The sequence below is a fragment of the Pongo pygmaeus genome, chromosome 12 (assembly GCF_028885625.2).
Source record: "Pongo pygmaeus isolate AG05252 chromosome 12, NHGRI_mPonPyg2-v2.0_pri, whole genome shotgun sequence".
Taxonomy (NCBI): domain Eukaryota; kingdom Metazoa; phylum Chordata; class Mammalia; order Primates; family Hominidae; genus Pongo; species Pongo pygmaeus.
In genome coordinates this window covers 45,218,067-45,240,906 of record NC_072385.2, presented here as the reverse complement: position 1 = coordinate 45,240,906, position 22,840 = coordinate 45,218,067, and the positions used below count along the sequence as shown (strand labels likewise).

Here is a 22,840-nt window from a genome sequence, read left to right as displayed (position 1 = left end):
GAAAAACATACTCAATCTCTCATCAAGCAATTGCCTATGTACATGGAGAAATCAGTTGGATCCAGATGAAACTGGACATGGATTTGCATTCATTATATCTCATATCTCTAATGTACCCTGAACGTCCCAGCCTGACTCAGTAGCAGCGGAAGTGGATCCAACCACATCAGCATCAGTGGGCTGCAGCCTCGGGCTCCACAAAATTTTACTGATGCCTGACTAGGGGAGCAAAATCACAGTGCTGTAGCCCATGCACAAACCTTCCTGCTGCTTTGTAAGCAGCCTGAATTTTAAGGGAAATTGCTTATATTGGAAGAAAGGAAGAAAGTTCCATTTGTCCTCTAAATGTTTGCTGAAAATGAACGGACAAAAGAATAATTAATAAGAGAAAAGGCAAACAAAATTCACTTAAAGTGCAGTGGGATATCATAGTGGGGTGATTACCCAGATAACTCAATGAGATCTAGTTGTTCATATTTCCTTTCTAGGGAAGAGGGAATTGGGAAGAGTAGGCAACCTGGAGAGAATAGATGAGAAAAGAAATGCATCCTCAAAAGAACAGGCAATAGCCTGCCTGGATAAAGCATCAACCTCCAGTCTCTTCTATTTTTGATTCATGTTTTGTGTTAATCTTCCCTGATATAAAATTTCCCAGGAAGAATTTCCTTGACAATTGTTTTTCTTCTGGAGAATTTGCTTTTAGGCAGATAAGGGATATTTAGGAAAAGACTTTTTGTGCATTTGCTGCTTTCTAAATGCCTTTGGTTTTACATAATCATCATACCAATGCAGCATGGTTTGAGATGTTATTTTCTGGATTCCTTTACTTGCAACCACCTGCCAAGATCCTGTTTCAGAGAGATGCAGCTACAGACTGAGTGAGCAGTTGACCCCTCAACAACATGGAGGTTGGGGCACTGACCACGGGTGCAGATGAAAACCTGTGTAGAACTTTTGCATTTCTAACTTAAGTACTAATAGCTTACTTTTGACTGGAAGACTTAGTGATAAAATAAATAGTTGATTACACTTTTTTACATTTTATATATATTTTATACTCTATTCTTCCAATAAAGTATGGTAAAGAAAAAATGTTCTTAAGAAAACCATAAAAATGAGAAAATATATTTACTACTTATTAAGTGCTTGCTCCAGGTGACACACACAGAAGAAAATATAAGTGGATCTGCAAACTTCAAACCCAAGTTATTCAAGGGTTAACTGTACCATGATGAATGTAGGAGTCCCCATCTGCAGTGTAGGGCTTTCCTCTTTGCTGTACCTCTGCTCACTTCCAATGGCCATATATGTGTCTTATGTTCTTTATGATCTTGGGAAGAGAGGTCTGCCTGCATGCATTGCTGGCCAGATGTCTTGGAATGTGTATCTCTGAGGAAAGTGCTGTGGTTTGACTGTGTCCTCCAGAATCCATCTGTTGTAAAGTTCATTCTCAGTGAAATGGTTTTTGCCAGGTGGGGCCTATTGGGATGTGTTTAGGTCATGACGGTGGAGCCCTCTAGTGGAATACATTAATGCCAGTAGAAACAGGGTTTGTGGGGCTGGAATCTCTCTCTTCTGCTGGTCTGTCGTGATAAGACATGGCCTTCCTTCCACTGAAGGACTCAATGCTCCAGGCATCGTCTTGAAAGCAGAGAAAGCTGACCTTAACCTGCCCATGCCTTGATCTCAAACTTTCCATTCTCCAGAAGTGTGAGAAAATATATTTCTGATTTTATGAATTACATAGTGACAAGCAATCTGTTATAGCAGCTAGAAAGAGAACAGGAGAGACAGCTCATAATCAGTGAGGATAAGATGAGGGGTATACATACCCCAGCTTTCTCATCTCTCAGGTGGAATAGCCCAGAGGAATTTAGTCCATGTTTCCACATGTAGTTGATCTTCAGTTATCCTGAGTCAGGTGGGTGGTTGATGTGTCTTTTACCATTCATCTTCTGTTCCTGCCTCACTTTCTTCCTTTCCTCCCAGTGTAAATTTGCTGTCTAAACAGGAATCCTAATTGTGGGTGGACCCAAACTAAGATAGTAAAATAAATCATTAATCTTTTGTATGAGGGGTATTTCTCATCTGAATTCTTATCACTTCTCTTTCTTTGACATCTAGGAATATTCAGAAATCACTTTTTTTTAACCAATCTATTTTAGATTGAATTTATTGATTTTTTTTCTTTATGTTTTGTGAACCAAAAATTAAGTTATAAGCCACCAACGAGCTAAATGGACTCCTCTTTTGGCAGAGAGAACTTCAAAGAAATCTGAAAAACTAGGTTAGGCCATGACTGGCAGGTGGGTTTAGATGTGCCTCATTATGCTCTCCTCCCTTTGGAGTTCAGACACAACTGACCAGCATTATCATTATAACAGAGATCTTTGGACTGAGGAAACAGATGCTTGTAACAATAAGATACCATACTCCAGCATGACAGATAACAGGCCCTGAAGAAAATCTAAAAATTTTACTCTAAAAATATTTCTTTTTCTTTTTTTTTTTCTTTTTTTTTGAGTCTCGCTCTGTGCTCAGGCTGGAGTGCAGTGGAGCAATCTCGGCTCACTGCAAGCTCTGCCTCCTGAGTTCACACATTCTCCTGCCTCAGCCTTCCAAGCAGCTGGAACTACAGGTGCCCACCACCACGCCCTACTAATTTTTTTGTATTTTTAGTAGAGATGGGGTTTCACCCTGTTAGCCAGGATGGTCTCGATCTCCTGACCTCGTGATCCACCCACCTTGGCCTCCCAAAGTGCTGAGATTACAGTCATGAGCCACCACACCCAACCTATTTCTTTGAAATATTCTCAAGTGGCCCTGCAAAGCTGTGTGTTGTGGGAGAAATTTGCATTCTGTAAAGAATCTGCTATGCTTACTAATCATTTTCCAAAGATCTGACTTTTTTTTTAAGGTCTGACAAGCAACGTCTACTTTTTCTGCTACCCATAGGATTCATCTACATGAAAAGAACCTTGGCTTATCTAAACTCAAGCACACCCCTTTATCTAAACTCAAGCATTTCTTTAAGGTGAATTCAACTCTTTAGGCAGAGCTTAACTCTTTCAACCAGTTGCCAATCAGGAAAGCTTTGAAGCCACCTGTGACCTGGAAGCCCCTGCTTCAAGATATCCCACCTTTCCAGTACAAACTAATGTATATCTTATATGTGTTGGTTTATGTCTTTGCCTGTAATTTCTGTGTCTCCCTAAAATGTATAAAACCAACGTGTAATCCAACCACCTTGGGCACATGTTTACAGGATCCCCTAAGGCTGTGTCACAGGCCATAAGCCTTATCTTTGGCAAAATAAATCTATAACTTGATTGAGACCAGTCTCAGATACAGTTTTGTTTACACTGGGTCACAAAATTTAAAATCCTCTAAAACTGTCTACACATCCATATATCTACATTAGAGGGATTGGAGTGAGCACACTCTAACAGTCAAAACTCACAAGTTAGAGGAACCTGAGTCTAAGATTTTGTCCAGCTCTCTTGCTTCATAAAAATACTTTGTGATTTTTTAAATTTTACTGTAGATGACAATTTTGGGGAATATGTTTATGGTCGGTGGAATGAATAATGTCCCCACCCCAAAAGATGTCCATATCCTCGTCTCTGGAACCCGTGTTATACGAGTTATTAAGAAATTATTTTAGGCATATAAAGAGGAAACAGGGTCATTGGGAAGGTTTTGTTTCTTTTAAAGCAGCTCCAGAAATGTTTCTTGTTTAGTAGGAAAGCCCTGGCTCTTAGAGCTGGTCCGGCTAGCTTTTTTTTCTTTTTTTGAGAGGGAGTCTCGCTCTGTTGCCCAGGCTGGAGTGCAGTGGCAGGATCTCGGCTCACTGCAAGCTCCGCCGTCTGGTTTCATGCCATTCTCCTGCCTCAGCCTCCCAAGTAGCTGGGACTACAGGTGCCCGCCACCACGCCCGGCTAATTTTTTGTATTTTTCAGTAGAGATGGGGTTTCACCGTTTTAGCCAGGATGGTCTAGATCTCCTGACCTCCTGATCCGCCCGCCTCGGCCTCCCAAAGTGCTGGGATTACAGGCGGCAAGCTTTGATATACAAATACTGGCCATTAGAAACTGGGTCCAGCCAAACATGGAGATTCCCACACTATTCTTCTTCTTTTTTTTTTTTTTTTGAGACGCAGTCTCGCTCTGTCATCCAGGCTGGAGTGCAGTGGATCGATCTCGGCTGACTGCAACCTCTGCCTCCTGGGTTCAAGCGATTCTCCTGCCTCAGTCTCCTGAGTAGCTGGGATTACAGGCACATGCCACCATGCCCAGCTAATTTTTGTGTTTTTGGTAGAGACGGGGTTTCACCATGTTGGCCAGGATGGTCTCCATCTCTTGACCTCATGATCCACCTTCCTTGGCCTCCCAAAGTGCTGAGATTACAGGTGTGAGCCACCGCGTCCAGCTCCCACTGTCTTCTTCCTTGCCCCGACATGTGCCTGGCAACATGGCTGCCCCCCATATCCCCATGTGTGTAGAACTTTATGGCACCCCTGCATTTGCATATTAAAACGCTAGGGTGGGAGGGCCAGTTTTTTCTCAGGCCACATGAATGACATGCCTGGTAAAACCAATCCCCTAAGCCCTATGCAAATCAGACACCACCTTCTTCAGCCTCCTCATGTAAGCAGCCACTTTTCCACCGCACATGGAGTTTTCTCTTAGTTCTAATCACCCCTCTCTCTGTCTCTGTACAGTGGAGCTGTTTTCTTCTTCTTTCCTTCTTGCGTATTAAACTTTTCGCTCCTTAAAACAACTCCACGCATGTCCGTTTCTTTTTAAACACACCCGGGTGAGACTAAGAACGGTGGTGTTCCTCCAGTCATCAGAGCCCTATCATAAATATTCTACCTTACATAGCAAAAGAAGAACTTGACAGGTGTAAGTTAAGGACTTTAAGAATAAGCAACCTGGTTATCCAGATGAAACCAATATAATCATAAAGGTTCTTAAAACAGAGGAGGAGGCTCCCAGTCAGAGAGGAGCTGGGACAATGGGGAGGGATGTGGTTTGAGGAGGGAAGGGGCCATAGAACCAGAAATGTGGGAGCACCTAGAAGATAAAAGCAGAGGATCCAGTTCTCTCCTCTGGAGCCTCCAGAAGGAGTGCAGCCCTACTGACACCTTAACATTAGCTCAGTGAGACTTCTGACCCCCAGAACTACAGGGTAGTACATTTATGTTGTGTGAAGCCAATAAGACTGAGGCAATTTAAACAGCAGCGTTGGAAACTAATGCAAGGGGAAGAGATGTCTTTCAGCTCACTGAGCACATGCTTGTCCCCTGTTCTTGGAAATATTTCCACCTTGTTTTCTGGTGTCAGTTATGACAAGAGACAGAGAAAATTTTTCCGAGAGAAGAGCTAGCACAAGAAATCGTTTTTAGCTAGAAAATCTCTTGGGTAAAATCTCATGATTATCTCTTGTACGATCTAGGTATCACAGAGTTTGGGGTCAGATCTCACAGCATGTGATAGGAGGAAGAGGGTTTTGTTTGTTGGTTTGTTTTCATATTATGAGGGAAAATTAGATTTTCAGGACACAATCTGAGAGGGACAGACAGAGTCAGAGATATTTTAAGAGAAAGAGGAGATGAGGAAGGAGTCAGGGCAATGAAACACTTGTCCCAGCTCCCAAATCTAAAATAAAGTCATTGATTTTACAAGGTGAAGAAAAACTCTTCACCTTCCATCTTCTTAGGAAGGATCATATTCTTCCCAGAGTCCCTGCCCCTACTTCACTCCCCTGACATTGCACTGTGGAGCTAATCACATGTGCCCTTAATCCCTGCTCCTGTCCCAGGCTGGGAGAGGCTCACTGTCCTCACCATGCACAGCAGGATAGAGCTGGTGCCCTAGGCACCAAAGGAGAAGAGGATGGTTTCTGTGCAGGCGATAAGAGCTTTACCGCATTTTACATTTCACTAAAATTCTAAGTAAAGTTCTGTGGAGAGAAGAGAACATGGGGCAACTTTATCTGGTGGGGTTGGAGAGACCAGGCTCTGAGAATGACAATGAATTCACATTTCTACTTTTCCAGATGCCAAATGCTAACTTTAGCAATTGTGGAAATGTGGACTTTGAGTTTAAGAACAAGTTTCAGGTACTGCAATAAATGAGGAGACATTTGGAATAGGGTCCTTAGCCTAGGGCTAAAGTCAGGCTGGTAGTGCCTGGGAGCTGCCAGGTGCTGGCCCTGGGCTGTGGTAGAAGCAGCTGTTCTCCTGAGCCACAGGGCTGAGGACCTGGGAGGAGCCACAGGCCCTGGCCACAGGGCTGCCTGGCAGGGGCTTCAGGGAAGGAAACTGCTCACTAATTCAAGGGAGCTGCATTAAGCATATATCCTGCAGCCTGGACTCCCTGGTGCTGAATGACTTTGTCCCTGTTGGAGCCAAAGAGGGAGGGTCAGCAAATGTCCTCAAAGTCTTTACTCAGCCAGACTCTGTTCTGCTTGGAAAGAAAAGGAACACATGCTACACAAACAAACACAAAATTATGTGTATCTGTAGTAAGAATTTCTAATATAATTTTTATATATTGAACACACATATTTTAGAAATAAATTGTATTTATATATTTGCATATACTATGTATCTATGGATAAATATGTGGCACACATTTATAAAGATCTATAACTTTGGTTGCTAGTATATGGTATAGTTTTAAACTTTAATAAATTGAATGTGAACATTGAAAATAAGCACTGAGTGCACCACCTCATGGCATCTTCCTCACTACAGGGCCTGAGGGTCATAAAGCTTAGGACCATGTTCCATGTCCCCCTGGGTGGACAGCAGTGAACTGCCCATTGCTGAGGATCATGAGTGACCTGAAGGGGGTCTGTGGAATCACAGAGCAGCAGATGCCCAAGAGATGGATATTGGGTCTGGGCCCTAAATGGAGGGCGGTTTTGTCCCCAGAGCTCAGCACAAAGTCCTCTTCTGGTCATTTCTGTTCACATGTGGCTCACAGGCTGCATGGACACAGGATGAAGCACCTCCATGGCTCATTCCCAGCTCCCCCTCTGACTGGGGTGATGTGGGATATCTCTGTCCAGCTTTCATGGCTCACCAGCTGCTGGGACTCTGTTGAGAATGGCCTATGTCTGCTCCATGCACAAGCTTCTCAATAGTTGCCATTTTACTTTCTGGTCTCCAATAACCACAAATTGCCAACCATGACCCTTCCACAAAGATTGATGGAGTGGGGTCGGAACTATGGGTTCAGCAATGTGCCAGGGCATGTATATAAGAGAAACAAGGTGTGGCCAGCCCATGTGTGAAGTGAGGATGAATTTGCATCATGAATTTGGAGTAGGAGGTGGGAGAAAACATCCTGACGTGCTCCAGGCAGTGATGCCCACAAGATACACTAGAGGTGCCCATAGAGGAGGTGGGAAGGGGGTGTGAGAAAAAGAGGAGATGTGCATTCAGAGGTGTCTCCCAGACTGTTCCCCTGAAAAGACTTCAGACCCTTAGCAACACCTGGGCCCCCGGGCAGAGCTGTTGCTAGGGAAGATTTGTGCAGGACAGGGACAGGAGGAGGGAGCACCTACATCTGAAGGCATCTTGGTTGCTGAAGGCCAGAATGACATCTGTTCAGGCCCACTGTCCCTGAGTCTGGCAGGCATCATGTCCAGGAAGGCAGCAGGAGCCAGCAGGAGCTCAGAGCCAGGCCCTGGTTCTGCTGGTGCCAGGCTAGGCTGTTCTTCACACTCTGGCCAGCCCTGCAGGTGACAGTGACCCTCTCACCTGAGACAAAAGGAAGGGGATGAAGATGGCTTCCACATAACATGTGCACTGTCATGCAAGTGGGGGAACAAACACGCAGATACCCAAATATTAATACCAAGTTTGTAGTTCCTCCAACTTGGTGCAATTCTGATCAGAAGGAAAAACAGGCTAACGACTTCATCATCAAAGGAAGTTCATGTTTAATACAAACTATCTGAGGATGTAGCCAGAGTTCCCCTTCCTCACCAGGCAGTCAGGACAGCAAGAGCAAGAGGAGAAAAGCTGGGTCCCAAAGCCCACAAGGTGCCTCCTGAGGCTGATCCTGCTCAGAGAAGGTGGTGACAGTGGATGAGTCTGCGGAGACTCCCACATCAACATACCCTAAGCTGGATGGCTTGAGCCATAGACATTTATTGCTAATTTATTAATCGTTTATTGTGAATGTATTAGAACCCTGGAAGGTTCAAGATCAAGGTCCAGAAGGATTTGCTTTCTGGTGAGAACCCTGTTTCTTGTTTTCAGATGTCATCCCTGGATACATCCTCACGTGTGTTCAGCAACGTGCCGGGCATGTGTAAGTAGGAGAAGCAAGTACATGCTTTCCTCAGTGCATTCTTGGAGGCTGGTGAGGGGTTAAGGAACAGATCGATGATGTTTATTTTTACTAGGACACAAATCCTATTAAATCAGAGCCCCAAGGTTTTCACTTCATTTCACCCTAATTACCCCTTCATAACCTCTATGTCTAAATACAGTAATTTTGCAGGTTGGAGATTCAAAATATGAATTTGTGAAACACCATTCAGTTCATAGCAGGTGCGCTTTGAGGACGTGGCCAAGGCAGTAGGAAGGGCAAGGCGAGGCTTCCAGTCTCCGAGCACAGAGGGGGTTTTCCCACCACTCAGCACACTGGCAGCTCCTCCCAGGTGATCCAGGTCACACATGAGACCCCATTCCTGCCTTGGGGGCTGCCTGCTGATAATGAAACAATACCACCCTTAATTTTCACTATTTCTAAGATCAGACTTCTATTTTATGTTTATTATGGGGTTTGTCCAATGGCCAGGTTTGTGACATACCACCCAATGGCAGGTTTGTGACATAACATCTTATAGAATTTTAGATGCTGGTTTCCAGTGAGACTTGATGGAGTTTTTTCATGGGTTTTCATGGAGTTGATCTTATTACATCCACCATTATGCTGCATTCTGTAGGGAACACAAAATGATTCCTCTCCTCAATAAACCAGTCACCTAGTTGAAGATAAAGGGTGTTCAGAAAAGATTGTCCCAAAACAATTAGGGGCTAGATTCTGTGATCCATGTGAGATGCCAATGATGTGATTCTGGAAAGCAGAAGGTGAGGTTGTGAGAGGACCTGCAGCACACAATGCCCAAGGCTAGGGTGGCGAGTAGAGGGCCCCTGGTCTGGATCCGTCTACCCAGCTTCATTCCTCCCATTCTTGAAACAGTGGCTGCACCAGCCAGGAAGCATCTGAGACCACCTGATTCTCTGGAATAATAGCTGCTGAGGTTTGTGCTGTGAGCTAAAACACTGTGAGTGTCTAACTGTAACCATTTAGATTAGCACTAATGAAAATAATTTTTAAGATGGTGAAAATGTCTATATTTATGCTTTGCAAGTGTAGCCGTTATATGTCATATGTGACTCCTGAGCACTTGAAATGTAGTGAAAACAACTAAGGAACTACACTGTTAATTTTAATTAATTCCAATATACATGTTTGTGGCTGAGTACTGCTAATGTTGGCCATGTGAGACAGGGAAGTTTTAGATGGTAATAAACAGCAATGTCATCAGGACAACCAATCTGCTAAATGTTAAGCAAAGATGATCCCAGGACCATTGCACCAAGCTGGAGTGGACAAGGTGGAAAGAGCACATACGTGGATCTTTGGAACCCAGATTCTTCTTCCTCCAGGTGAGTGATGTAAACTCTCTGTCTTGAAGACACTGACATTGAAGCTAGCGACTGGGGAGCTGAGTGTTTCTCCTGGAAGCTGTGGTGGAAACAGAACATAGATCTTCCTTAGTATTACTCATGTCCCTCTCCGTAGGCTTCACAGCAGAGTGGTGCTGTCTGATCAAGTGGGAGGTGAATGCTGTGCTCCCTAATCAATAGTCTTTCTCAGTCCCATGGGACATATGAACCCTGTCACATGCAGCCCACGCAGTTGAAGCCAGAGCACCATGACCCAGAGGGCCAGAGCCCCATGTCCAGTGTCCAGTGTTGCCTCTGCCTTTGGTGGTCCCACCCTACAGGACTCAGTGACGAAGGCTTGAGTGGCAGGGAAGGGCTTTGGGGAGCCTGCCAACTAGCAATAAGGGTGCAGACCTGGGCTTCCAGCTTCTGAGCAAGGGAACATTCTATGTCCTAGGTGTGATCCAGGTCAAGGTGTTTGATAAAAGATATTACAATAAATTATATTCTTAAGCAAATAAAAACACGTAAGGCATCTGATTATTATAGGACTGTTTGGGTTTTACACCACTAAAGTGGTAAAGAATAAATTTTTCAATGCACAGTGGTTTATCAGGAATCTCCCAGCCCCTGCCCTTCCCGTGATGATTCCGTGGTCTTTGCAGGTCGTATGGTCACTTGGAGGCCTCCTTACCAATCAGATGCATCCTCAGTACAACCCTAAGATCTTCCCCGATCAACATAGATGAGCAGCTTCAATCTCCAGATACTACATACCATTGGCTGATTTTTATGTAATGTATCAACACTGAAAGTATTCTATTCCATTTCATTATGCAGTTATTGTTCTGTGCATGGCTCATTCCCCTACTGAATATCAGTACTTGTGATCAAAAATTGTTTTATTTACTTACATGTACTAAACCTTAAATGATAGCATTTATTGATTCTGAAAACTCTGACATTAAGTTAAAATCCCTTAAAAGCAACTATGTGCTTCTTCTTTTAATTAGAAGAAATATGGTGCAATCACCTCAACTAAGGATACTAAGCTACTTTTACTGTTGAAAATGATTAATTGGACATGGGGAAACATATTGACAAAAGTAACAAGCATTACTATGATGTTGAATAAACACAGTTTGCATGTAAATTGTACAGTTATGATTAATTGTATTCAACACAGGAGAAAGAAAGGCCCTCATGGTTGGTGGGGATTGCTGGATTGGTTGGTGATTCAGTCCTTAGAAGCAAGGGGGAGCTGATGAGTGATCTCAGGCAGGCATCCAATATAAGGTCCAAATATGCTTAATTACAATGTTCTTTTCCTTAAGGTTTGATATTTTAAGCTGGTCCTGCTGGGGAAGTTTTGAGCACATTCATGGAATATGTGGAATAAAGATTAAAAACAGTATATTTCAAAATACTCTTAAACAGCTCAGAAACACCCAAAGAAAACTATTTTATAAAAATATCATGCCTTCCTCACCCATTCTTGATATTTGTGTTTAACCAAGCATGACTCACAATTCGACTTTTCTCCACATCGTTGCCTAGAGTGTTGAAGAAATTCCTCTAATAGGACAGAAATGGAGTCAATCTTGCCGTATCTGGCCAATCTTGTTCTGGCCAGTCTTGCTTTATCTCAAAATGTTACATTTCCTGAACCTTCTACAGTTATTCCTGAAAACTACAAGCAAGAAAGGGAAGGGGACTGGGATCATTCACGGCAAAATGGAACCTGTTCTGCAAATACTGTAGTGAAATCGTAACTCAGTAATCATTTTGTGACTGGCTTATTTCACTTAGCGTAATGTCCTCTAGTTTCATCCAAGTTGTAACATGTGTCAGAATTTCCGTTTTTAAAGCTAATTTTGCCTTTTTAAAGCTACAGTATGCTACTGTATGTATATACCACATTTGGATTACCAGTTGCTTCCTTTGTGAACATTTGAATTGCTTCTACCTTTTGGCTATTGTGAATAATTTGGTTCTGAATGTGGGTATACAAATATCTCCTCAAGTTAATATCTTCAATTACTTGGGTATATGTCCAAAAGTGGAATTGCTGAATTATATAGTATTTCTATTTTTAATTCTTCGAGGAATTGCCTTCTGGTTTCCCACAGCAGGTGGGCCATTTACATCACCACGATAGTGTCCACGGGAGTTCCAGTTCCCTAAATTCTCACCAAGACTGGTAATTTTCTGTTGGAAAAAAAAAATTCCTAATAGGTGTGAGGTGGGTTTTGTTTTTATTTTTCTAAGGATTAATAATGTTGACCATGTTTTCGTATGCTAGTTTTCTAATTATCTCTAAAGAATCTTCTTTAGAGAAACATCAATTCATGTACTTTTCTCATTTTTAATCAGGTATTTTATTTTAATGTTGACATGTAAGACTTATTTTTGTATAGTAGATATTATTAACCCCATATCAAATATAAGATTTACAAATATTTTCTTCTATTCCACATGTTACATTTTCACTGTGTTGATTATGTCTTTTGATGCACATTTTAAATTTTTATGTAGTCCAATTTATCCTCTTTTCTACTTTTGCCTGTATTTTGGTATTAAAACTGTTAGTATTTAAATGTCTGTAAATACTGACTTACTATGCTGAGAAGGTCACACTGCACCATCTCTCTGATGGTGGAGCTAAGAGTTTTACACTCTCCCATTTTGTACCGGGGGACAGTGCAGCTAGGTGAGAACCCAGTGGCTTTACCCAGCTTATTTGTCTTGCATTTTTGGTGACATGGATTGTTGTTCACATTGGCTTCCTCTGGCAGGTCCATCTGGAAAGCATTATATTTAGCAAGAAAAAAGGAGGCTGTGAATGATGTCACTGTGGACTGTGTATATTCCCTGTTGCAAATGTCAAATCCATGAAGCATAAAGAGATTTACTAGAGGATATTTAATTCCTTATAAATTGTTGAAAAGCCTTAAGGAACAGGCTCCAGGCAAAGCCTCTAGAACAATTCCAAGAATGGCACTGCTGGCGCAGGCTGGGGAGGAGCTCCTGCTGCCTGAGACTCCACATTCAAGCTGTCTCCTGCAGAAAAGAGAGCAGCTCTTCTCACTACTGCCCCCAGAGAGACAGCAGCTCTGCTATCAGCTACTAGAGATCTGACCCCTTTCTCTGACTGCCCATCAGATGTGTTACTACAGAGTGCTTTTGGATTGAGATGAGGGAGGGGAAATGCCTGATCTCACTCAAATGTGGTCATTTTCCTGGTCTGGGTCACAGCCAGGCAGCACAGTCCTGTGGGCACAATATCTTCACTTTCCAGGTTCCTATAAAATGAGAGTATCTTTCTTGACTGTGGAAAATATGGGGGTGGGGAGGGTCAAGGAATAGGAAAAGGAGTACGTGGAGTTGCCTGAGCTGCCACTCTGGTTTCCCCAAATGTTTTCAATCCATTAAATTCATGATAATAAACACCTTTCTGCCTAATCAGACTTAATGGCTTTTCTTAGATCCAAATGATTCTGTGATAAAACTAAAGAGAAAAAATAAATACACTTTTCAACATTTAAGCTGACCAGGAGGCTGTCCTTGGTATTTACCCCTCCACATCCCACTATACATTTCATCTTCCCTTCGCCTCACTGGTGATCCAAGTGCAGATAATGCTTCACATGACTGTGATCCCCAGAACTTCATCCTGATGACTGTTGAAATCTTCTCTGAGTTTTACCAGTGGAAATGGCAATAAATAGAAAGATCCCAGAAGGTCCCCTAGGGTCCATATTTTCTATACTTCCTCTCTAAACTATGTAAAATTAATTATATTTGCTCTTGCTTTATATGGGCTACATCTATGTCCCCAGCACACACCCTAACGCCCTGTGTTGACAACTTATCCAGTATTGTATTAAGTCCAAATGGGCACATGTTTATTATATTATTTTTTCCAATTTAATGAAATAATTGTCATGTCAAATCTTTGGATTAAGAACCATCTACCAGACAACCACAGCCCTGAGAAAATAGAAATAGAGTATTTCAAGCTGTTCAGTTTGCATAACAATGATGATTCTATAGCTCATTTACAAGATATAAATATTCTGTTTATGGGAGTAAGAGCAACATTCACAGTGAGTGTTGCAGACCCTCGGCCACATCTGACAGCATAGGAATTCAATAGCACAAGGGTTTGTGTGCCAGCTGTGGTTGACTAATAATGGGTTTTTCTTTGTCTATAGGGAAAGTTGCACCTGTGCACATGACAGGATCATGAGCTACACTTTACTTCACTTTTTTTGAAGTCAATTAGCTACTTGATCCAAAGCCATAGTATGGAAGAACTTCCTGACTCTGATGAAGGCACTGGGAAAATCCTCAAATAATATTTTATGCAGTATCATAACCGAAGACAAAGGAAAATCCATATATAGGATAATAACCACTGCTCTCCTCATGTTACATGAAGTCCACTTGAGTCACCTGACATCAGCTGTTAGTATGAGCCCTGATGTGTGGTAGAATGTTAGGGGTTCAGGAAGGGTCAGTTTTCTTGGCAAATTAGGTGTTCAGAAGAGCCAGTAGCCCTGTACATCTCAGTTAGTTGAAACTCATATTATTGAGTCCCCACAGCAACCTACGTAACAGTGGTTCATGAGGCTACCTGGGAAAGTGGGAAAAGGTGACTGACTGAAGTCCATGTGTTCAATCATCCTCATTATGAAAAGCCCCCTGCTCATTAATGGCATTTGGATTAATATTCACTGAGAAAGCATGTTGTTTTTTGATTATGGCTCATTTTTGAAACATCTAGTCATAGCTCTTCCAAAATAACTTTGTCTGCAATCATCCTGTTGTGTTTCTTTTAAGGCCTGATGATCTGTCAAAACCAACAACCAATATTATTAAATTGCTGTTCTCTTTGCAATGAGATCATCAGATGTAACCCTTGCAGTTTATCCATGATTAGGATTTTTACATTTCCAGGGCTTCCTTGACGATGGCACTAATGTGACGCCATCCAGCATCCATTGTTGTGAGAACTCTATTTGGAATATCATCATTGTGGGCATTAACATAATGGAGACTTTCATAGGATGCAATGGTTAATATTCAACATTAGTCAAAATTTGCTGTAGTCCTACCCTTGGAGATCTACGGGTTGGAAAAATATTTTAGGTTAGGACAACCATTTGGTAAAGTTTTAAAAATAAAGGCTAAAAAGAAATTTTCTTTAGCAAGAGTATGAACTATATGTGGTCCAGAATACCATTTTTTTACAGATGCAACAAAAAATTATTTAAAATGTATATAATTTAGATAATAATTTTGTAAATTTGTATATATTGCATATATAATAGAATAAACATAATTAAATATGAATACTATATATACTTATAGCCAACATTTTATCAAATAAATATATATTAACTTTTATGTATCTTATATATATATGCACATTTTTCCATAAATGAGGTAAATTTTAATTTTTTAATGAAATACTAATTAGTTTTAATTTCATCTTTAATTTTCTCTTAATAACTTCATAATTTGATTACTTAATGTTCACATTTATATCACCAATTTAAGAAAAAACGCATGTGTCTATGTATAGGCAGAGGTGTAAATACTGTATCAGTAAGCTTTTATGCGTTAATGATTGATAACTGGTTAAATATACAACTCAGTGGCTGATAACTGTAAATACTTGTTTTCATCTTCATGGATGCTCATGTTCACAATCATCTGGCTGATTAAGGAAGGGCTCAGCTGAGTGATTCCTCTGCAGGGCACTGAGCTTGTCTTTAGCCTACAGGTATCAATTGTCTGAAGACGAAGCTGAACAGCAGTGACTACACGTGATACAAGATTCTTGTGGCAGGTCACAGGAGTGAACAACATCCCAAACCAAACTGCACAGTTGAATTTAAGTCCAATAATTTCTAATATAGCTTCACACATTTTAAATATTTTTTTATTTCAGTGAGTACAAATTTTCAAGAAAATGTTTACTCCATTTAATTATAGAGGTGTTTGATCATTCCATGGACAAGTAATTACGTTTTCAACCTTTACAATCCTGAAAATATTTGCAGATGCAAATTTGCATTAATAAGAAAATAAAGCTGGATGTGTTTTCAACATGTGCCTTTAAATATAATTTTTGAAATGGCCTCAAAGGGGGAAAATTATTTTAACTTATGTAAATATCCCTTTTTACCTCTCTTGTGTCCTATAGAGTTGCCCAATAAGAGGTCCTCCCATGAGATTTGGAAGTCAGAAAAGGATGACTCAATATTCTCCATTGGTACCTAAGGCAGACACAGGAACAGAGGTGAGGACTAGAGAAACACCTGAAAAGATGCTGTAGGAAGCTGAGAGCATCAGCACCCCCACCCCTAAGCTTCCAGACAGGACTGAGGACCACATGGTTAGATAGCCCATACTTTAGGGGCAGATGCATTCTGTTTTCTGAGGGAGCACCAGAGAATCCTGCTTCTAATATCAGCTTTCCTGACTACTATATCCTTGGCTTTGAAAGGTCGTAGTGGGAAAGTTAATCATGGAATTCGGTCATTCTTGTTATACCCAACAGAGTCAAGAAACCAGGAGGGAAAGGCACTCAGGGTGCAAAATACTGTTTCTGGAATGCAATTGAAATAGGCCCTATTATCCCATGGAACTAAAGTTTATGGTTTTTTGAATAAACAGAAATTGACTCCCACAGTCTTAAAACTCAAGATAGTTACATTTATCTTACCTTTTTTTTTTTCTTTTTTTTAATTTCAGGAAAGCAACCATCAGGCCTCCCAGATACTATCAAGGAGCTGAAACTTACATATCACTGAATCAGGACAGTGAGACGTCAGACCCTTCACCCATTGTGATTGCCTAACTGACCTCCTGCTTCCTGTTGACCCAATTATCTTTCTTAACCCTCCCTAATTCCTGTTTTCCCACATTTCTTCCTTGTTATATAAACCCCGAATTTCAGTTGGTCAGGGAGATACATTTGAGAACGGTGTCCCATCTCCTCAGCTGCAGCACCTGATTAAAGCCTGTTCCTTGGCAACAATTGTGTTAGTGATTGGCTTTCTGTGTGATGAGCTGCAGATTCTACACCAAATCCCTGGCATTTCAGTAACAAAATTCTCGGTAAGCTTCACTGATTTGGTTTATTGTAACCTGAAATCAAATTTATCCACAACTTCTGAGATAACTTGATATAATTCTAGGATTCACTTTGTCCACCACTGCTTCCCAGTCTGAGCTTGCCAGGTCCCAACCCTTCCTAGTGCCAATGAACTTTCTCAAAGAGCCATAGGTAACATTTTCCCTTTTTCATAAAATCCTAAATTTCTCTTTGTTTTTCCAACATACTGAAGACCACTGAGTTTTCCTGTATGCCCCATTTGGCAAATATTTCTTTGCAAATAAAACATTACATTTAGAGATTCATCTCTATATTTTATTTAGACTTCAGTAGTTTAATTCTCTGTATTAAGACTATATCTGCTTAGAATATCTATAGTGGCTTCTTCTCTGTTATATGAATTCCAAGTGAAGCCATAAACTAGACTCCTCAGGTGTCATGATCTCTGTCTTTATTAAATCAGGAGAGGCATTGCTAGATCTGTGCTGTTGGGGTTGAGAAAGAAAAAACAATTAGGGTGCAGAGGTGACTTCATGTCCCCCTCTACCAGCACCATCAGAGTGTGGCTGCATCTGAGGAACACCCTCAGCCGATGGAGGCATCAGGAGGAGCAGCTGGGGCAGCCCAGCCTCACACATCTGCTTCCCTGGGGGTTTATGTTCGGGTGTGTAACACTGTGGGAGAGTAACTATTATGCTGCGTACAGTAATAAGTTGCAAAATCTTCAGGCTGCAGGCTGCTGATGGTGAGAGTGAATTCTGTCCCAGATCCACTGCTGCTGAACCTTGATGGGACCCCACTTTGCAAACTGGACGCCTTATAGATCAGGAGCTTAGGGGCTTTCCCTGGTTTTTTCTGATACCATGCTAACCAGCTGCTAATGCTCTGACTTGCCCGACAAGTGATGGTGACTCTGTCTCCTACAGATGCAGACACGGAAGATGGAGACTGGGTCATCTGGATGTCACATCTGGCACCTGAGATTGGAAACATAAAAACAAATGGTCCACACAATTAATCATGTAGTAAGAGAATTTCCCTGAATAGCCAGGCTGTACTGACCACCCTGGGCTGAGTATACTGCCAGTGTTCTCCATCCTTACATGGGAGCCAGAGCAGCAGGAGCCCCAGGAGCTGAGCAGGGGCCCTCATGTCCATGCTGTGTCCTGAGTGGGTCTGATTCCTGCAAGAAGTGTGATCAGCCTGTTAATAAGTCTTCAGGGCAGGAGGTTGTGCTCTGGGAACATGCAAATGAGGAGAGGATGGGGCAGGCTTGGCACAGCTGCAGGACTGGCTCATCTCAGTAACTCAGCACCAGCTCAGTGTCCCCAGGTGTCCCAGGTAAGACCAGGGTAGCATAAATTTGTCTCCAGAGAATGTGTTTCTACTGGAGACTATTTTGTTATGAGAAACATTTTTAAGGTATTTTTTGACAATTTGAAATATTCCTCAAGAGTCAATGGAGTAATGTATTTCATTGGTGTATGGGGATTATTTTGGAGAATATTTTCTTGTTTGTAAGAAACACACAGTAAATATCTGATGATATGATTCTCAGGTCTTCAAAAGACTGTTATAAGATTCCATTTAGGGAAGGGCGTAATTGTGCTATACTTGAAATATTTCTGTGAGTTTAACATTCTTCCTTTCTAAAAAATTAAAAATAAAATTTATTGACATGATGCTATATATATTTGTAAGTATTAGGTAATGGTGTTATGCCATTGTTCTTACCAGTATAAGATCAAACAATTTACTACGGATACACAAAGATGATGCCGTGCTTCTTCAACGCATGCAGCGCTAACAGACCCACCATTATCAAGAGCTACAGGTCTTTTTAATACCCAGAGACTAAATGGACTGCACCTGTGTAGAACTTTTGCCTCTCTAACTTAAGTACCAATAGATTACTTTTGACTGGAAGCCTTAGCAATAAAATAAATAGTTGATTAACACTTTTTTAATGTTTTATATATATTACATACTCTATTCTTCCAATAAAGTATGCTAAAGAAAAAAATGTTATTAAGGAAACCATAAAACAGAGAAAATATATTTACTACTTATTAAGTGTTTGCTTACAGGTGACACACACAGAACAAAATATAAGTGTATCTGCAAATTTCAAACCCAAGTTATTCAAGGGTTAACTGTACCATGATGAACGTAGCAGTCCCCATCTGTAATCTAGGGCTTTTCCCCTTTGCTGGACCTCTGCTCATTTCCAATGACCATATATATGTCTTACATTCTTTATGATCTTGGGCAGAGAACTCTGCCTGGATGCATTGCTGGCCAGATGGCCTGGAATGTGTATCTCTTAGGAAAGTGCTATGGTTTGACTGTGTCCTCCGGAATCCATCTATTGTAAAGTTAATTCTCAGCGTAATGGTTTTTGCCAGGTGGGGCCTATCGGGACGTGTTTAGGTCATGAGGGTGGAGCCCTCTAGTGGAATACATTAACGCCACTATAAACAGGAATTACAGGGCTGGGATCTCTCTCTTGCTCCTCTGACATGTTAAGACATGGCCTTCCTTCCTTTGAAGAACTCAACGCTCCAGGCATCATCTTGAAAGCAGAGAAAGCAGACCGTGTGGTTGATCTTCAGTTATCCTGAGTCAGGTAGGTTGTTGATGTGTCTTTTACCATTCATTTTCTGTTCCCTCCCTCACTTTCCTCCTTTCCTCCCAGTGTAAATTTGCTGCCTAACAGGAATCCTTATTGCTGGTGGATCCAAACTGAGATAGTAAAAAAAAATCATTAATCTTTTGTATGAGGGATATTTCTCATCTGAAATCTTACCATTTCTCTTTCTTTGATATTTAGAAATACTCAGGAAGCACCTTTTTTTTTTTTTTTTTTTTTTTTTTACCAATCTATCTTAGATTGAATTTACGCTGTGATTTTTTTTTCTGTGTGTTAAAACAAAAAATTAAGTTGTAAGCCACCAACCTACTGAATGGGCTCCTCTTTTGGCAGAGAGAACGTCAAAGAAATCTGAAAAACTAGGTTAGGCCATGACTGGCAGGTGGGTTTAGATGTACCTCATCATACTCTCCTCCCTTTGGAGTTCAGACACAACGGACCAGTGTTATCATTACAACAGAGTTCTTTAGACTGACAAATCAGATGCTTGTAGCAATAAGACACCATACTCCAACATGACAGATAATAGGCCCCAAAGAAAATCTAAATATTGTACCCTAAAAATATTTTTTTGACGTATTCTGAAGTGGCCCTGCAAAGCTGCCTGTTGTGGGGGAAATTTGCATTCTGCAGAGAATCTCCTCCTCTTACTATGTCTTTTCCAAAGAGTCTGACATTTCTTTAAAGGTCTGATAAGCAACATTCACCATCTACTTTACTGTTACCTGCAAGGTTCATCTAAGTGACAAGAACCTTGACTTCCACACCCCCTTATCTAAACTCAAGGATTTCTTTATGATGAATTCAACTCTTTAGGCAGAGCTTAACTCTTTCAACCAGTTGCCAATCAGGAAAGCTTTGAAGCCACCTGTGACCTGGAAGCCCCTGCTTCAAGATATCCCACCTTTCCAGGACAAACTAATGTATATCTTTTATGTACTGACTTATGTCTTTTCCCTGTAATTTCTGTGTTTCCCTAAAATATATAAAACCAATGTGTAATCCAACCACCTTGGGCAGATATTTGCAGGGCCTCCTTAGGCTGTGTCACAGGCCATAAGCCTTATCTTTGGCAAAATAAACCTATACATTGATTGAGACCTGTGTCAGATACTGTTTCGTTTACACTGGGTCGCAAAATTTAAAAATCCTCTAGAACTCTCTACACATCCATAAATCTACATTAGAGACAGTGGAGTGAGTATACCTCAACTCAAGTCATACTTTGAGTTTAAGAACCAGGCAGACTTTCAGGTACTTCGATAAATGAGGAGACATTTGGAATAGGGTCCTTAGCCCAGGGCTAAGGTCAGGCTGGCAGTGCCTGAGAACTTCCAGGCGCTCTCCCTGGGCTGTGGAGGAAGCAGCTGCTCTCCTGAGCCACAGGGCTGAGGACCTGGGAGGAACAACAGGCCCTGCCCACAGGGCTGCCTGGCAGGGGCTTCAGGGAAGGAAACTGCTCACAAATTCGTGGGAGCTGCATTAAGCATATGTCCCCCAGCCTGGCAAGAGTGAAAGTCTCAGAGACCCAGACCTTAGGGCTGGAGCTGGGATCCTGGGCTGGCTGCTGTCAGCTCTGTCCTCCCTGGTGCTGAATGACTGGGACCCTGCTGGAGCCAAAGAGGGAGGGTCAGCAAATGTCCTCAAAGTCTTTACTCAGCCAGACCCTGTTCTGCTTGGAAAGAAAAGGAACACATGCTACAAAAATAAACATAAAATTATGTGTATTTGTAATATGAATTTCTAATATAAACTTTACATATTAAATACATACATGTTAGAAATAAGCTATATTTATATTTTTGTATATACTATGTATCTGTGGATAAATATGTGATGCATGTTTATGTATAAAGAGATGCAACTTTCATTGCTAGTATAAGGTATAGTTTTAAACTTTAATAAATTGAACGTGAACATTGAAAACAAGCACTGGGTGCACCACATCATGGCCCCTCCTCACTCCAGGGCCTGAGGGTCATAAAGCTCAGGACTCTTCCATGTGTCCCCTGGGCGGATAGCAGCGAGCTACCCATTGCTGAGGATCATGAGTGACCTGAGAGGGATCTGCAGAATCACAGGGCAGCAGATGCCCAGGAGATGGATAGTGAATTTGGACCCTGAATGGAGGGAGGTTTTGTCCACAGGGCTCAGCATAGACAAGTCCTTTTCTGGTCATTTCTGTCAAACAAAGCAGCACACTTGGCTCAGAGGCTGCATGGTCAGAGGATGAAGCCCCTCAATGGCTCATTCCCAGCTTCCCCTCTGACTGGGGTGATGTGGGATATCTCTGCCCAGCTTTCATGACTGACCAGCTGCTGGGACCCTGTTGACAGTGGCCTATGTCAGTGCCATGCACAAGCTTCTTGATAGTTACCATTTTACTTTCTGGTCTCCAATAACCACAAATTGCCAACCATGACCCTTTCACAAAGATTCATGGAGAGGGGTCAGAATTATGGGTTGAGCAACGTGCCAGGGCACGTATGTAAGAAAAACAAGGTGTGGCCAGCCCATGTGGAAGTGAGGATGAATTTTCATCATGAATTCGGGGTAGGAGGTAGGAGAAAGCTTCTGACATGCTTCGGGCAGTGATGCCCACAAGATACATTAGAGGTGTTCATAGAAGAGGTGGCAAGCTGGTTTGAGATGAAAAGGGAATATGAATTCAGAGGTGTCCCCCAGCTTGTTTCCCTGAGAAGATTTCCGACCCTTAGCAACCCCTGGGCCCCCAGGCAGAGCTGTTGCTAGGGAAGATTTGTACATGATAGGGGACAGGAGGAGGGAGCACCTACCGTTGAAGGCATCTTGGTTGGTAATGGCCAGAGTGACATCTGTTCAGGCCCATTATTATCCCTGACCCAGGCAGGGATCATGTCCAGGAGGGCAGTAGGAGCCAGCAGGAGCTCAGAGCCATGCCCCAGTTCTGCTGGTGCCAGGCTAGGATGTTCTTCATACTCTAGCCAGCTCTACAGGTGACAGTGACCCTCTAACCTGAGAGACAAGGAAGGGGATGAAGATGGCATCCACATAACATGCTCACTGTCATCCAAGTGGGGGAACAAACATGCAGATTCCCAAATATTAATACCAAGCTTTTATTTCATCCAACTTGATGAAATGCTGATCAGAAGGAGAAAGAGTCTAACAAATTCATCATCAAGGAAAGTTCATGTTTAATACAAACTATCTGAGGCTGAAGCCTGGCTTCCCCTTCCTCACCAGGCAGTCAGGACAGCAGGAGCAAAAGGAGAAAATCTGGGTACCAAAGTCCACAAGGTGACTCCTGGGGCTGAACCTGCTCAGAGAAGGTGGCAACAGTGGATAAGTCTGCTGAGAATGCCACACCATCATACTCTGAGCTGGATGG

At 42.0% G+C, this 22,840-nt stretch overlaps 1 protein-coding gene, 1 long non-coding RNA gene and 1 gene segment (V, D, J or C); 1 reads left to right on the top strand and 2 right to left on the bottom strand.

Moving 5' to 3' along the window:
- LOC129026546 (immunoglobulin kappa light chain) overlaps positions 1-22,840 on the bottom strand; it is a 412,603-nt gene that overhangs the window by 222,214 nt on the left and 167,549 nt on the right. The window lies entirely within an intron of this gene.
- On the top strand, positions 8,892-16,737 carry LOC129026736 (uncharacterized). The gene is made up of 4 exons (XR_008497914.1): positions 8,892-9,694; positions 10,360-10,488; positions 15,906-16,001; positions 16,457-16,737. It is a non-coding gene; the product is annotated as an uncharacterized LOC129026736 (long non-coding RNA).
- Positions 17,475-18,000, bottom strand: LOC134737787 (immunoglobulin kappa variable 1-5-like). The segment is given in 2 exon segments: positions 17,475-17,797; positions 17,924-18,000. Coding segments are annotated over 2 exon segments (378 nt in total).